The sequence below is a fragment of the Rhipicephalus sanguineus genome, chromosome 3 (genome assembly GCF_013339695.2).
Source record: "Rhipicephalus sanguineus isolate Rsan-2018 chromosome 3, BIME_Rsan_1.4, whole genome shotgun sequence".
NCBI lineage: Eukaryota > Metazoa > Arthropoda > Arachnida > Ixodida > Ixodidae > Rhipicephalus > Rhipicephalus sanguineus.
In genome coordinates, this window is record NC_051178.1 from 146,906,781 (window position 1) to 146,923,707 (window position 16,927).

At 47.1% G+C, this 16,927-nt stretch overlaps 2 protein-coding genes across 2 annotated transcripts in view; one reads left to right on the top strand and one right to left on the bottom strand.

Moving 5' to 3' along the window:
- LOC119385944 (lachesin) overlaps positions 1 to 16,927 on the top strand; it is a 356,455-nt gene that overhangs the window by 95,278 nt on the left and 244,250 nt on the right. The gene's annotated exons all lie outside the window — the stretch shown is intronic.
- The window catches only part of LOC119387406 (lachesin), an 89,782-nt gene that overhangs the window by 8,829 nt on the left and 64,026 nt on the right, over positions 1 to 16,927 (bottom strand). The window contains exon 4 of the mRNA XM_037654791.1: positions 10,917 to 11,121. Coding sequence (XP_037510719.1) covers positions 10,917 to 11,121 — 205 coding nt within the window. The remainder of the gene's footprint in view (positions 1 to 10,916; positions 11,122 to 16,927) is intronic.

Consider the following 16,927-nt stretch of genomic DNA (forward strand, 5'->3'; position numbering starts at 1 on the left):
CCAGACCGAATCGCGTGTCTGCGCGCAAGACAAAAGGGTTCGCGGGAATCGAATCTTGTCCCACCATGGCACTCTACACACCCCGCCGCTGTCTTTGCTCGCGAAAAGGAGCGATAACACGTCGCGCTCCGTGAACCTTTTCTCTACTTGCCCACATACTGTCTGTGTAGATATAGTGTTGCCTTTCGCCACTGCCTTATACGCTCTTCTCTCCGTCTCCCACTACCTCCCGTCTGAACGAGCAATCCTCTGGTGTGTCTTTTATTCGAGCACTTGCGTAATGCAAACAAAACGAATGTGCAAAGAAAAAATGAAACCCATGCCCTCGTCGCGCAATGCGTGGCGCACGGAGTGTGTTGCAATTTAAGCACGCAATTAACGTTGACCTTGGTCTAGCGCTTCTTTCATGACGAAACGACCGCGTCGTGACAGGTTCCGTAATTAATGCGCAGGAAAAAAGCCGGTAAATCATACAGCGATCGTGAAAAAAAAATAATGCCCGGTTATGTTTCGGTCGGACACGGTCCGCAGTTTGTTTGTGAGTAAACAAACATTCCCGTCCAAAATTAAAAAAAAATAAGTGGTGCCGGCCCCCTTTTCGATGTAGGTCATGGACAGTCAGCGCCGCCAGCTACTGGGATGAGGGAACGGACAGCAAAACATCGTTTTCGTCGTTTTTTGCGAACATTTAAATGGAGCATGCGCCAAAAGCGATAGACTATCTACGTAGCCTAACAACACGTCAATAAAACTAGTGTGTCTCACCACGTTAGAACTTATCATAAGTGATTGCGAAGTTTGTACTGTGAGAGTCTACGGAAATCGACCTTTTTTTTATCACAGACAGGAGAAGAAATATGCACAGCAGTGCTTATGAAATTGAATTTAGAAACAACTAAATAGTCTGGTACATTATTTTGTTTTTTACAGAAAGGCACGCTTCCAATTTCATGATATCGCTGCTACGCATTCACAGTTTCTAAATACTAACCATCAAATCTATTGAAGATGTCCATAGAATCTCGTTATGGGTAATGACATGCTAGCTCGTGAATGTGTTCATAGCTGGCTTTAATGGTTTCTATGTTTGCTCGTCCTTATGATGGTTTTGTCTGCAGAGGCAGTGTTAAGATAAATAATTCTTAGATAGCTTATTTGATTTCAGGCTAGTGTTATCTCTTCACCACGTCAGTGGCTATCGACTTGGTGGTCGAACGTGGCGATCGCACGTTACCGTATAGGTGCTACCGTAAGAATTTTAAATCTTAGAGCTTTACGTCAGAGTTACTAAAAGTAACGACGCACTTTCTGGTGCTTTGTTCGAAAACTGCACCCCATATACAAGAAGTTGTAAGTATTAAGGTAATTACGTGTGATAAACATTGTCATAATACATTTATTAAGTTGGTGCCTAATAGCAAGAACTAATTGACGTCGACTTCAGCTTCACCTTTGATTTGACCGTGTGAGCCTTATTTGCAATTCCACAAATACGTCTAATTATGTGATACTTGAAAGAACAATGCTTATATATCGGAGTGTTCAATACTATTTACTTCATACTGAAAGAATTGTGTTATGTTTGTGATATTGCGTTTGAGAGAGAGAGAGAGAGAGAAAGCTCTTTAATGAAAAACAGAGAATTCTGCCGGCGTACCTAAAGGCGCCTACATGCTACTCTGTATAGGGGAGGGGAGTGAGGACAGAAAGGCCCTAGGAGGAGGAGGGCAGAAAAGGAGAAGGAGAAAAAAAAGAAGATAATATGATCGTGGTATGTACATGTCACAACGTAATGATGCTGATGTAAGTTAATTTACAGTTTATCAATTCGGTGAATGTCCTCGAGGAATCGGAACAGAAATTTTAAAATTTTACGTTGCTGAGAAGGAGAAGACGTAGGTCCGAGTATATTCCTGAGATCTAGCGGTGCTTGGGAAGTTGAGCATATACTACTTTCGAGACAAGTTCTTTCTTCTCTGTATGCCTGGCAATCTAATAAAATATGTTCTATTGTTTCTAGAGCACCACAGTTATCACAGTATGGTGTCAGTGGTCAAACCAAGGCGGTACATGTAGCTATTGGTGAATGCTGCGTTGAGGCGAAGACGATGATAGAGTGTCTCAAGGTGACGAGGAAGGTGATGCGGAAGTCTTGTTTTAAGTCAGGGGTCTATGGAGCGGAGAAAGAGGTCTTGAGGCGAAAGATTCCATAACTGATCCCTCTCTCAGTGGGCGTTCTTCTTTGCCATTGCTGATGCATCTGACTTAGTGAAGTGTGTCCGTCGAATTTTCCTTAAGCATATACCTCTACGTGCAGCTAGATCCGCTTTTTCATTTCCGTATATGCCGCAGTGTCCGGGAATCCACTGGAACCATGACAGTGTGACCAGACACAGTGGCCATGTGGTGGATGTAACCAATGTCTCGGGTCACCGGATGTTGTTGACGAGTGGCGTTGATGTTGCTCATGCTCTGTAGGGCTGCTTTCGAATCTGTTAAAATGACCCATCGTCCAGGAGGTTGCCGCTGGATGTAAAGAATGGCTTCCTTTATCGCGTACAGTTCGGCTGACGTGCTTGTTGTTAGTCGTTCAAGACGGTAAGAGAAACATTGGTCCGTTGAAGATATGTATAAACCACTTGACGAACTATGGGAAGAGCAAGACCCGTCGGTAAAGATGTGAGCCGAACTGGAGTATTTCTTGGCGATGTATTCTAGGGTGATTTGCAAAATCTCAGCTTGTGGCATATTCTTTTGATTTTCTGTGCAATCATTTGTGTCAGTGTGTTTTCCTCTTTATTTCAAGCAATACAGAATATTTGAGTTTTAATATACATGGGAACTGACTTTTCCCATTTGAACTTGTTATACAACACTTGTGTACATATGAACCTATTAGACGTATATGAACTGCAGGGGCGTAGCCAAGGGAGGGGGGGTTGGGGGGGTTCAACCCCCCCCCCCCCCGAAAATTTTCAATTTTGCTTGCGTATATAGGCACGCACACACACAAACGCACGCACGAACATACATAAAGTGTGGTTAAACACCCCCCCCCCCCCCCCCGAAAAAAATTTCTGGCTACGCCCCTGTTGAACTGCATGTGATGTTTGGCTGTGCGTATTTTCCGATGTGTTCTACTGTATTGCATTTCGTGCCTTATTATTTTTGTTACTACATATTTTGTCTTCTAAGCGAGAAGGAATAGCCGGTGCCACTATAATGGCACCAATTTCTCCTATTTCATCATTTCAATAAAAAAAAGCTTTTTACTACTACTCAACCAGCTTCCAAACATACAGCATCGTTCCCATACGTGTCCTGCAAGTGAATCTGCAGGAGAAGACTAAGCAGCACGACATCGCATACAAACCAAATCACGTCTCTCATCAAGCGAGTGGTCAACGGGTACATCAAGTACGCCTGCCCAAACTAACGTCTTGGCAAGAGTGAAACGGGACTGCTGGGCCTACGTAAAACGCACCAAACGCCCCGTACGAGCTGAACAACTGACGTCCTATGAGCTGCAGAAGCAGCCCTACGAGACACCCGCCGAAGCCAGAAGAAAGCTCATCGACGCATGGCCTGCGAGGCTCTCCCGTTGGCACTTTTACATCAGATCCCCCTACCCCGTATAGTAGCTTCAAGCCGCTCCCAAGGGCCTCGCAATGAGAAGGACGCGTCTGAAGGGAAAGGAGTCGTCGGTAAGAGCGTCTGCTGAGACGATGCCTGAAGATCTGGAAGCGGTCATCGAGGAAGGCGGCGAGGGAGAAGGTGTGAGCGTGGCTACGGGGGTTTCGTATACTGTTCGCCACCCCTGGTTGCAGCGGCACTGTCGGGTCCAATTTTTGCGCTCGAGTGACACCCGAGACGTAGCCACCGGAGCGCGCCTCCTGATCCGGCCTGATTGAGAGGTCAGCCAACCAAATTGTCACGTGATTAACCCGGCGGCTCCTTCGCACTAGCGCCTGCAGCCGGGCGCTCCCCTCATCCCGTCCGCCGCTTTTCTTCTCGGTGCTGCTGTTGCTCGGTATGCCGAGGCCTAGAGTGTGGCTTCTCTCTTTGGACCGGTCGGCCGTCCGGAGAACAAGCTAGCTCGCGGGCTGCCATTATACTCTCGCGCTGGGAAATGATATGGACCGGGCCCTCCTGAAGTACATCTCTCGAAGACAGGCCGCCGACATTGCTCCCTGCGCGGTAACAGCGAAGGAAACAGCCAGGCGTGAACGGACAGCTCCGTAGACAGGAAAGATTATTATGGGATTTCTATCTATCTATCTATCTATCTATCTATCTATCTATCTATCTATCTATCTATCTATCTATCTATCTATCTATCTATCTATCTATCTATCTATCTATCTATCTATCTATCTATCTATCTATCTATCTATCTATCGATCTACTATATCTATCTATCTATCTATCTATCTATCTATCTACCTATCTACATCTATCTATCTATCTATCTATCTATCTATCTATCTATCTATCTATCTATCTATCTATCTATCTATCTAATCTTACTGCCACCTCCTAATTGGGCTTTACTATTTGTGGAGTCTCACGGCAAATTTCTGTTCACGTTCTTGTGCTGTACAGCCTTGGACATGTATATATACACTTCCGTTAACTCTCGCTGGCGTCGCGTCAAGTTTCATCCCAATCACATTGCCTCATTGTACATAACTTTTTCTTTCTCAGATCAGAGCACAATTCGCCTTTGTTGTGCAACAGAAAACAAGTCCTACTCAAAGAATGAATGACCGACTTTCACAGGTTACAGCGCTATATACATGTAAGCAGTAAATGTATTACCACAAGTATATAGACAGCCAGGCCCGTAGCCAGGGAGGGGGGGCGACCCCCCCCCCCCCGTAATTTTTATGATACATGGTGTTTTACCAAAAATAAATAATGAAAATAGGCGTTTTTCTGAAACAGGGTTTTCAGCAAGTGCCCCCCCCCCCTCCGAAAAAAATTCCTGGCTACAGGCCTGTAGACAGCAAACGTAGTTAGAAGGTCTGTACCATCATCGTCCCTTTCTTTTTCTCTTCTCTAGTGAGATAATTCGTCCTGCTGTTTCAGTCAGCTTGCTCGTCATTTCTCTCTACATTCGATTTTCCCTGTTTCTTGCCACGGATATATATATATTTGATGTGCGCAGGCGCTACATAATACAGTGCGAAGGCCATGAATAATATTTACCCCCGTGCGGGTCGCGGGGTATCTAGTCTCATTATGTACTGAGTAACCTACCTCTCTCATTCTTCCGCACTTCCTTTTTCAAGCAATCTTGTGACCGTGAATCGCGGCGCAGGCAAAACAATATTCAATTCCAATATCCCTGAGGTAAGCGTTACTCTATTCCTTTACCATTTCCTTTACTGTCCATTCATTTGTTTGTTTCGTTACGTTTCTTTCCCCTCCTTACTTGCTGACGTTTACATTTAATTAACAGCAATAACTGAATAGACAATAGCATGTACACTGAAAACAGCGAGCGGAGTGCAAGTGGCGTAGTTAAATTCAAGGAACTTTAGTGTCAGCAAAACACAGGTCTCGCTGATGGAAATCAGTAGACCATGGAAGATGTAGCCGCAGATCTGATTAAGAGTCTCTGCAGCTGACGTACTGCAAGACAGCAGGGTCGCGTCTAAATATTAAGCGCTGGCTTTTACCTGGCTTATCGGAGTACAGCCTCGTGCATCGACTCCATGCTGTTTTCCTTTGGAAGTGACAATAGGCGGCACCTACTCCACCACTGTAGTCCTCTCCAGTCACTGGCATAGTTTGGGGGGGGGGGGGGTGTTCAACCCCCCCCCCCCCCCCCCCCCCAGGAAAAAATTGGTCAATCTCGCGCGTGTACATAACACGCTCACACGAACATACATAAAATATGGTTGAGCTCCCCCCCCCCCCTTGAGAAACATACTTCTGGCTCAGCCCCTGTATCTGGCAATGCTTTCTTTTAGTCCGCCGCGGCGGTTCGGTGGTGACGGTGCTTGGCTGCTGACCCGGACCTCGCGGGTTGGATCCTGGCGGCGGTGGTCGCATTTCGATGAAGACGTAATGCTAGAGGCCCGCGTACTGTGCGATGTCAGTTCACGCTAAAGAACATCAGATGGTCGAAATTTCCGAAGCCCTCCACTACTACGTGCCTCATAATCATATCGTGCTTTTGACACGTAAACCCCCAAATATAATTAATGCTTTCTCTCGAATCTTACCGATTAAGCCACTCGAAATGTGACAAAAGCAAACGGCCCGATGTTGCCCTTACCCTACAATTGATTATTTTTGGAACGGTGCAGAAGCATATTCATTGAACCTTTATTTGCATGAACCTTTATTGATTTCTTTCGCGTTTGCTGAGCTTCACGTGCAATAATCACGTTTCTCTCCCTTTATTTTTTTACTCACACATTCCAACATTTCAAAACGAAAGTACTTAACACTATGTTGCTGTTTAAATGTAGTACCTTTTATTTTTTTATGGCCTGCAGCGTGCTAAGAACACTTCGGGTTTTGCACAAGAACTATTCTTTCATTACATTGCTTGACTACACCGAACAAAAGCTTACTATCTGTCCCAATAAAGAAGGGCGTACGGCAGGGAGACACGATCTCTCCAACACCGCGTGTTTACAGGAGGTTTTCAGGGCCCTAGATTGGGAAGAGTTAGGGATAAGAGTTAGTGGAGAGTATCTCTGTAACCTACGATTCGCTGATGACATTGCATTGATGAGTAACACGGGAGACGAATTACAGCTCATGATTACTGAACTGGATACGGAAAGTAGAATAGTCGGTCTGAAAATTAATATGCATAAAACTAAAGTAATGTGGAACAATCTTGGCAGAGAACAGCGCTTTGCGATAGGTGGCAAGACACTGGAAGTTGTAAAGGAGTACGTCTACCTAGGACAGGTGGTAACCGCGGAGCCGAACCATGAGAGTGAAATAACTAGAAGAATAAGGATGGGTTGGGGCTCATTCGGCAAGCATTATCAAATCATGAATGGTAATCTACCACTATCCCTCAAGAGGAAGGTATATAACAGCTGCATCTTACCGGTACTTACCTACGGAGCAGAAACCTGGAGACTTACAAAGAGGGTTCAACTTAAACTGAGGACGACGCAGCGAGCGATGGAAAGGAAAATGATAGGTGTAACCTTAAGAGACAGGAAGGGAGCAGAGTGGGTCAGGGAACAAACGGGGGTTGAGGACATCATAGTTGAGCCCCGCCACGGTGGTCTAGTGGTTATGGCGCTCGACTGCTGACCCGTAGGTCGCGGGATCGAATCCCGGCCGCGGCGGCTGCATTTTCGGTGGAGGCGAAAATGTTTGAGGCCCGTGTACTTAGATTTAGGTGCACGTTAAAGAACCCCAGGTGGTCGAAATTTCCGGAGCCCTCCACTACGGCGTCTCTCATAATCATATCGTGGTTTTGGGACGTTAAACCCCAGATACTACGACATCATAGTTGAAATCAAGAAGAAGAAATGGATATGGGCCGGTCACGTAGCACGTCGGCAGGATAACCGGTGGTCATTAAGGGTAACTGACTGGATTCCAAGAGATGGCAAACGCGTGAGGGCGAGACAGAAAATTAGGTGGGTAGATGAGATTAAGAAGTTTGCAGGTATAACGTGGCAGCAGAAAGCACAGGACCGGGTTGATTGGCGGAACATGGGAGAGGCCTTTGCCCTGCAGTGGGCGTAGACAGGCTGATGATGATGATGATGATCTGTCGTCGCTTTCTTTATTGGCCACTGCCTCGAAAATAATATTGTAACTAACACGCGTCCACATTAAATTTTTTTTCTTTGTCGCTGCCGTTTTTCAAACAGATAAGCGCTGGTAATCAAGTTATCGTTCGGCGCAAGAAGACGCACTGCGTTATAAAACTCTTGAATGTATTCCTCAGTTCTGAAGCGACGTCTGTTATCCGATCAGATCGCGGGTGCGAATCGGAAAATGTGCCACACTCTCGAACGTACGCATACATATGTAAGCTAGTACTCTGAAAGGCACGATAATAGATCGATAACTAGCGGACGGACATGACCCGCTTGACCCGTCAGTTCACATTTTAAACAACCAGTGATCGTGCTCGCCACTACCGTCATTACTTTTAGCGTGCTTGTCTTTAGGGGGCCACACACGTTGCCCGATAATTAGTTAGATCTCTAACTCATTGTTCTGGCAAGTGTCTGGTACTTCACTGTCGAACGTGACAAAATCGTGGAATCGCTACGCACAAGCAGGAAACGGTGAGTAGTCTGAGAATGCTTTTGACTTTTGCAAGTTTTCTTTATTTCCCCCGTTTTTGCTTGCGCGTGTGCCTGTACCTTTGCTTCTTTCATAATTTACTCTTCTTAGTGCATAGGGAAAAAAAATAAGTCAGAAAGCCCGCACTGATAGCTTGGCGCTTGGAAGACGCGCGAGTAGTAAGGCGAACAGAATCACGAACGGTTTTGTGTGAAGATGAAAAGTCTTTCTATGTCCGTGTCTTCAAAACTTAACCCTACAGTGTGTGATTTAATCTGGCCCAAAAACAGCACTGGTAAAAAGCCCAGTTCTTACATTTAAAGATACCCAAGGCTTGGTTTTCGGCCTGACAAGGCGTGCAGAATTTTTCAAGCTCTCAAACTTCTACTTTGTTATTTGCATTATCAAGTTTTGTCATTTGCTTTCGTCCGGTATTTCTTGAGCGATGGCGAACGGCAATCGACGAGGGTCTTGAATTTTGCTTGAATCGCCGACGCTCCAAGATACCATTTATGGTATACTGACATCCTGCAAGAGTTTACCGAAACTGTGCTCAATATTCTGCAACAGCACTGTGCTGCAGAAGTTAACCACTGTCGACGGTGCACAGACAACAATTTAGCATCACTTATTCCAAGACGTCTGGGTATTTTTGACAGAATAAGGCGCGCACACAAGCACAGACTACTGTAATACATCTGGGTATGTTAGCCGACGCCGCGGTGGTACAGTGGTTACGGTGCTCGGCCACTGACCCGAAGGTCACGGATTCGATCCCAGCCACGGCGGTCGCATATCGATGAAAGCGACATGCCTGGCTGAATATACATTTAAAAAAGAAAGAATCTTATCAGGGCCACTCCCTTCCCAATTTTTGAATGAGAAGCAACAGGTATCTTGCGCGTGTGTCTAAACGACGGAATCGCGTTCCGAGCGCCAGTGCGTTGAAGCATCGTTAATACAGCCAGCACAGATCATAGGTGACGCGAGAAACGGTGGTTAGAGCCATGCGATAGCATATACTTTTCTGTGACTCTAACGACGGCTGCATGTAAGTATATCATTGATTCAACACCAGACTGGTATTCCGAACACCCAACGGAACACACGACCGAGTAAGCTAATTGTACAAATGGGCGACAACAACACCCGATAGCTATTTACTCAGCCGTCTTATGCCCACACGAAGATAGCGTATGTCGTCCACTAAACCGCCGGAGCAGTGCAGGCGACACCTTCTGCCGCGCGCCGCGAGGTCTCCAACAGCGATGATCTGTGTTTGATCAGAAGTGCGCGGAGCTCGAAGCCGAGCCACATTTCGGCTTCGGGAAAGTATCGAGCAAATGGGAGGGAATAAGGAACGAGCCGGGGGTGTCGCCCTGGGCCTCCCGGTCGCAGGGAAGGCTCCTTTGTGCCTCGGCGTCGATTGCTTCTGCGGCTGTCATTTTGATAAGAGAAGCTGACGCCGCAGCTCGGCGCAGGCGCTCGATATACGCGACGCTCGGTCGATTGCCGCTTACTCGTGCCCCTGAGGCGAGGCGGAAGGGGTGCGAAAGCCTTTCCCCACCGGCAGGGGCCGACGACCAACAAGAAGAACCTTGCATGTGCAGCACTTGTGTGTTTACGTGGGGGGGAGTAGTATGCAGCACCTTACTTAATAAGAGGAGCAGAGACTACTTCCTCGGAGCTTCGCATGCATCGGAGGTTTGCCTTAATTACCGCGCTGACGAAGATGTCGGAGCGCCTCCCTATTTGTCTAGTTTCAACAAGTCACGTCAGCGTAAACGTGACCTCGTTAATATATGCTTGCGCGATGCCAAGCTGTCGCGGATGGTTCGGTCCCCCCCCCTCATTGCCTGAGAATTGTGCGTACGGCCGAGCCCTTTCGCAGTCGCGCTGAGTCACGGGCAGTGTACGAGGAATCCAGATCGATGCGAGTATGAATGAAAAGAGCGAAGAGACATGTGGCAATACTAACTGCACTCGGTGATTAGAGAGATAGCAGTCGTCAGATAAGGTAACAGATAGAGGCGAGCAAGGACATTACTTAGGTTTTTCTTTTTTGTCGAGAAAAAGCACTGGCTATAGCACTTACTTTTCCATGCACTCAATATAAAAGTTGTCTTCCGTTAATTGCTCAATATATGGAGTTAAAACACCGTCTCATTCCTTTTCGCAGCTATGATAATGAGTGCTTTTTTTTTTCCATGTTGGTGTTATTCTCTCACTGCTAACTTAGGGGGGAAAAGGAGCCTTTGGAGCAGAGCGCCTGCGGAAAGAGATTCTTCAAAGCAACACACGCAATGGGGCATAAAATTTCGACCTTTCCTTTAATGAGTTTAAACGACGACGTGTTGCCTTTCTTCGCACACGCGTTAGGAGCACAGGAAAAAGTTAATGCCGCGTCTTGGTTGATATTTTACACAGCAGAAGTTAGGCTCGCTCATTAATTCAAACTGAATAAACATCACTTCTGTACATAGAAGTAACGTTCTTACCGTGTTGCTGGTACTAGATCCACGTTTTGCAAGAAAACGCATTCATTTAGTTTCCGCCTTTTGTGATCTAAAAACAAACCTCTCCGCTGACAGTGCAGCTAGTGTTCGATTTAATTATATATTAATTAATTGTGAACGTACCGAGCACGTCGAGATATCCGACTTGGCTTCGCATGGGCACCGTGTTGACCTGGCACATGTAACCACCGCGGTCCGATTCCTGGACGCTGTCGATGACCAGTAGCCAGGTGCGGTCCGAGGGACTCAGGTGGACGCGGTAGTTCTGCGTGATGACGCTTTTATGGATCGTCAGGATCGTCTTGCTCTCCACTCGCAACCACGCAACCTGGTGAGATAAAAAAAAAGAAGAGTAGACGAAAAGCCGTACGCGTACTACTTCAAACTCGGTATTCCTAGAAATGTATCTCTCACATATTGACACTGTAAAACACATCTTGTGTATAGGTTTACTTGTAGCGCAAATAAAGAGCAAGACAAATGTAGAAATACATGGACACTCAGGTCTGCGTGTGTCTGTATTTTTGCTCTACGAGAAAACTAACTCAGGATGTGTATACTAGCAAGACCGCATCGCAGCCCGCGCGTCGAATGCAGGAAGTTTGCGTTTGTTTAACAAGGCTGGGCGCGGCCCGGGTCCATCAGTTAAAATAAACAATGAAGTTTCAGTTTATCTCACTGACACATTATACTATGATAAATTTTATGCAGACAAGGGTCCCATAGTCTGGGACTGCACCGGGATCCTTGTCTCGGTTGTTTCTAAAATAAGGGCCCAATAGGTATATATATATATATATATATATATATATATATATATATATAAATATATATATATATATATATATATATATATGTGTGTGTGTGTGTGTGTGTGTGTGTGTGTGTGTGTTTCCATTAGCCGCCCGCCTAAACCTGCCAAAGAGTGATAGACCGGCGTTGAAGAACTTCGATGCATGACCTGGTATGATTTATTCAAATCAGCTTGACAGTTCAAATGCATATTTCTGCTTTCAATCAGCTTATTACGCATGCTGTTGTTACCGGTCTCGTTTGAAATATTAATTTCGCGTAATACACCATTAAGTCGACTGACTGGAATCGTGTGTACGTATACTGTATTGCAATAAATGAGCGCTTTGCGGCTTCTATACAGTGAAAGTGAAGATTTAACGATAAAACAACATTCTTTTCTAGCGGTAGTATGTCATAATATCCCACACTTAGCATGTATGTTGGTGTGACTGACGAAAACTGTGTGGACACGATAGCGTCAATATTCTGCTCTCTAATCACAAACGCACTTACCTCAACTAGCTTAATTTTGCACCTTGCTCACGAAAATCCCCTTGCACCAGCGACGTTCACAGCAATTAAGCGCGCGTTACGTGCTTATGCTATTGACAAACACCAAAGATTATGCAGCCGTTTCCACTCACGCTGATGAGAACGCTCGTACACTGCTTTTGTTGTTATCGTTCTATTATCGCGACTTTGCATTTTAACACGGAGCTGTCTGATGCCGAGCTCCACCATGAAGTTGCCTGTGTTATATACATGACGGAAATGACGTCAGTTCATCATTATAATCACGATTGCGTCTAGTGCTGGGCTAGTAACGAAGTTCAAGATGAATTCTAACCAAATGGTCCAACTTAGCAGTCTTGCTGCTAGTTTTCTAGCGTTTGCGCGAGATTATCCCTTAGTTCTCTTCCACTTTCAACTTACGGCCTCATATTCTCACTCTCGATATATCCTTCCAGTTTACATTCTAAATCTCTTAATCTAATTAGGTTTTAAACTTCCGCTCTCCTAATCTCTTTCTGGTTTCCACTTTACTTACCGTTATAGCCTAGCTAAGGAACGCCGCTTAACCAAGTTTAGTCGCAAATTGATCGTCGAGATCGTGGGCAGCATGCCCCGCTACAGCAACCTAATGGAACAGGCGCCCGGAAGACGCGTCACGTCGTGTGCATCGGAGCATTGGATGAAAGATGAAGATGCGAAGAAGCTTCGCACTATGTAGATTTCAAATGAGCGCGTTGGACCTGTTGTTTTTTGTTGTTGTTGCTTGCTGCTTACTAGCTATTACCTAGCCTAATACAGGTTTTATTTAGGCAGGCATTTCGTAAACACGTATTAAACAATTTTGATAACGGGACAAGAAATCTAACATAGGAGGGTACTTCTTTGGACGTCACGAGAAAGTGTTACATTATTCCGAATACTTTTTCAGCTTTCGCAAGGAACGCTGTATTCAAACGAAATAAAATAAAAAAGGCTTGTGCGGATATAACTAACTGAATCTGTGACTTTTTGGTTCGCGTTCGTTACGTTCCCGTTAATCGATACGAAAAAATAAAGATAGCAATCTGACAGAAAGGGCTAGGAGTCAGCACGGAAACCACACTCACCGGCAAAAAAAAAAATATAGGACAACGCTAGCTCGTCCAGCGCGTCCGACATCCTTTAAGCAAAGGAGACTTCGATGGCAAAGGCGAGGCACGAGATTGGGGTTCCCTAAGCAAAGAAAGAAAATAGATGGCGAGATCACGACAGCCGCCCCTGCTCGGCTTTTTTTCGTCGCCGCGAAAGCTTGCGGCGGTTAAGGAGGCCGACGCGCAGCGCATGCGCGAGCACTCGGCGACCTTACTAAGGAATCCACCGTGGCCCCGTCGCCCGCCGCGTAGATAAGAGAGAAAATATCGGAAAGAGGAGACGGGCCCGCCGTTTTTTCCTACCAGCGCCGGCACCACAAGCTCGTTTTGAGATAGGGAAGAGGCAGCGGAGGCCGTGCACGAGAAGGAGGGATGTGCACCCCGACCTAACACATAGAGGCGTAAAACACACCTCCTCTTTACCCTAAACATAGAAGAAGCAGCCAGGTTCCTCTTCGCAGCTGCCTCCTTTTGGGAAAGAGGAACAGCGCGAAGTAAGAAAGAGGGGGAGGTGAGGATGGCATATCAGGGTACATGTTCCGGTAAAAAGTCGCCATTAGGAGGTGGCTCAAGACGAAGTGCCGGGCTGCTCTTCGGCGTGCGCGCATGGCGTTTTTTGGTATTCTTGCTTGCTTGTTGCCGCCGCAGTCTCGCACACAGACACACACACGCACGCACACTCTCTCTCTCTCACACATTCCCTCTTTATTCCCCGTTCTGCTTGATTCTTTCCCCGTACTTTGTGTGTCTGCCTGATACAGTTTCGCATTAGGAGAGCGGGCGCCTCGAATCTGCGCGGCGCCACCTTCGTCGATAGAGCAGAAAGCGGCCGGCACTCGGCGTGCTACTGCGCGCGAGAGTCGCGCATCTGTACACTGTATCCTATTATTTGCTTCAGCTTTCCCGTCACTTTCCCTCCCAAGGTACCCGTAACGCAAACAGATGCCCGCCCGTGTGACCCCTGGTCCGCGGAACCTCTCACGGAGAAAATGCCTCTCCCCTTTCCTACGGGGATCTCGCCGGCGGCGTGTTTCGCGAACACGGCTGCTTCCGAGCGGCGGCGGCGGCGGAGGAGCGCCAAGGAATGCCGCGGCTTCTCCCGCGCCGGCTCTTAGAGGTGCGCGTATAAGCGTTTCGGAGGAGATCATCTCACAGGCCTTTCTAGCGCGCGCTCCTTCTAGACGGAGCCATTTGGAAAGACGCGCGCTTTGCGGAAGCCTCGAAGCGCGCTCCGAGAGAATAATTTATTTCCCTACACGCGTACTATACATGCTTCCCTGATTACGGAAACAAGGCTTAGTTTTCCTACCAATAGAGCTGCACTCGGCGAATATTCATCAAACAGAAGCAAAGTGAAAATTTGTATATCGCCCGCGTCTTTCGTGCAGTAATTATTTCTTACATCTGTTAGCTTTTAGTGCTTGTTTTATTTAGTACAATTTTCGTTGTTCACTCACTCGGCCCAAATAAATTCGAGCTACGAGTTGCGATGAGGTGGTCACCAAGTGTCGGCCTGCGCGCACGGCGTTTCTTGTCTTTTTTGTTGATGCAGCCGCAGTCTCGCACACAGACACAGACACCCTATATCTCTTTATTCTCCGTGCTGCTCGATTATTTTCCCGTCCTGTGTATATATGTTTGATACACTTTCGCATTAGTAGTTAACGCTAGCTTATTTTGCTATAATTCTGCAGCAATTATGGACATGACGGTTACGATCGCGCGGAACGGAGAACGCAGTAGTATTACCATTATTATATGATATGTAGAAAGAAAAACGCACGTACTGTTAGCGCCCACAAAGCCGTAGCCAAGCAGGCCGGACCATATGTTTATAGAATTTCGTCGTCTTATATCAAGCCCGGTAACGTCATATTTGTTTATTATTTTTAGATTATACAAGAGCAAGGACGAAGATACAGCCGCAACAAGCTAACGCGAGGACCAGGGTCTTCAGCGTAAGCGGATAAAATAACAAAAAAGTAAGAAGTATACAGTAAGCTTAATACGCTTTCGGACTAGCACAACTGTCACAGCAGAGGTGCATCCCATCAGTGCGCGAACACGTGAGAGTCTCGACGCGGTGGTCACCCCCCACACTGGTCGACAGGGAAGCGCACTCCTTGCGACTCGAGCAATCCTACATGCCGGCCGCAGATGGAGTGCAAAGCAAACAGAAAGTCAATGACACGAAGAAGAGGCAGTGTCTGAGAAAGACATCTCGGACGTGTATTCGACGCGTCGGAAGCGCAGGCTTTCTAGCGCCATAGATGCGCTCCTAACACACGTGGACACTCGCTGACAGATGCCGGACGAATCGGCTCCCGCTCGCGTGTATCTGGCGGCGGGGAGCAAGCACGGCGGACATGAACACACAAGCCAAGGTGGAATCAGCGCAGCTCACAAGAGCAGTAAAAAGCAAGCGCAAAACGCTATCGTGGTGAGGGGGGATACCGAAGGGAAGAGCTGGCTGGTTCACCGTTCCCAGGGTTCCCGCACGCTGACACGACGAACGCGCACAAATGGATTCCGAGAAAGAAACGAGTATAAAGGAACGCTGAGAAGGGAACTCAATGAAAAGAACAATACGGGAACTATCTAGCTGCAGCTAGCTCGCGCCGGGAGTGCGCGAGCACAGCACTCGCATTCGGGATGAAAAAAAGGAAACGAAAGGGACTGCATGCCAGCGCGCAACGTGCGGAGGGAGCATGGGTGGAAAAAAGAAACTAAAAAATGGGGAGTAGTCGGGATAGTAGGGAAGGGGAGGGGGGTGGGGATCGCTCGTTTAATGGGGCCATTGCGGGAATAATTCATGAGACCCGAGCTGGTCCAATTACTAGGCTCAGTGCCCTACCGTCGCTGACGGGCTGCATTACTAAGCACCTTCCTCGGCCCGTTCCCTATCCTTACTTCCCTCCCTATTTCTCTTTTTTCCCTCTCTCTATCCTCTTTCCTTTCACCAACACGCGCCGAGAACGCGCACCGCCGGCTCAGTGAACGTTTCTTCATCTTGTTTCGCTCGTATAGACAAAGATTTGCACTCAACAAGCAAGCAGAAATCCTCCCTGGGAAGTAAGGGTAAAATTAAAGCCGAATGAGAGGAGGTGGAGAGGAACAAAGGACGGGACTGCGGGTAGAAGCCTACTGCCCAAGGAGCGTTTCAATGCCGCGGGAATAAAAATTTCACTTAGCGAGCGCACGCAGTGCGTAAGGCAAGACGCCCGGTAAGTCAAAGCTAACAAAAACAAAGCAACTAAGGGAGGGAACTGGAAGAACAAAAAATTACGGAGTGAGAGCGAAGGAGAAGGCATTTGGCGAGAAAGAGAGCGAGCGGAAAGAATAAAGGCAGTGACGAAAGTGGGCGGGAGGGTAGGGAAAAGTGCGGCGGGATTATGCATGGAAAGCGAGGAAAAGAGTGTCCAGCCAGAGCCATCATTTATCGAAAATGTAACGCGCGGTCGAGGACGCTGCTTGAACGTATTCATGCGCGCGCCGCGTCTCGTGCGCTGTGTGTGAGTACACTGTGCGGGAGACGAGCATCAGGCTGCTGGAAAAGAGGGAGAGAAGAAAGAAAGAAAATAGATAAAGATGGCCGTGTGGCGCCTTGAATAAAATAATTCCGGAAGCGCGTCACGCGCGGTTGCGTCCCCATATTCCTTACTCTTTTCCTTTCTCGCCGTTTTCCTTAATTCTCGG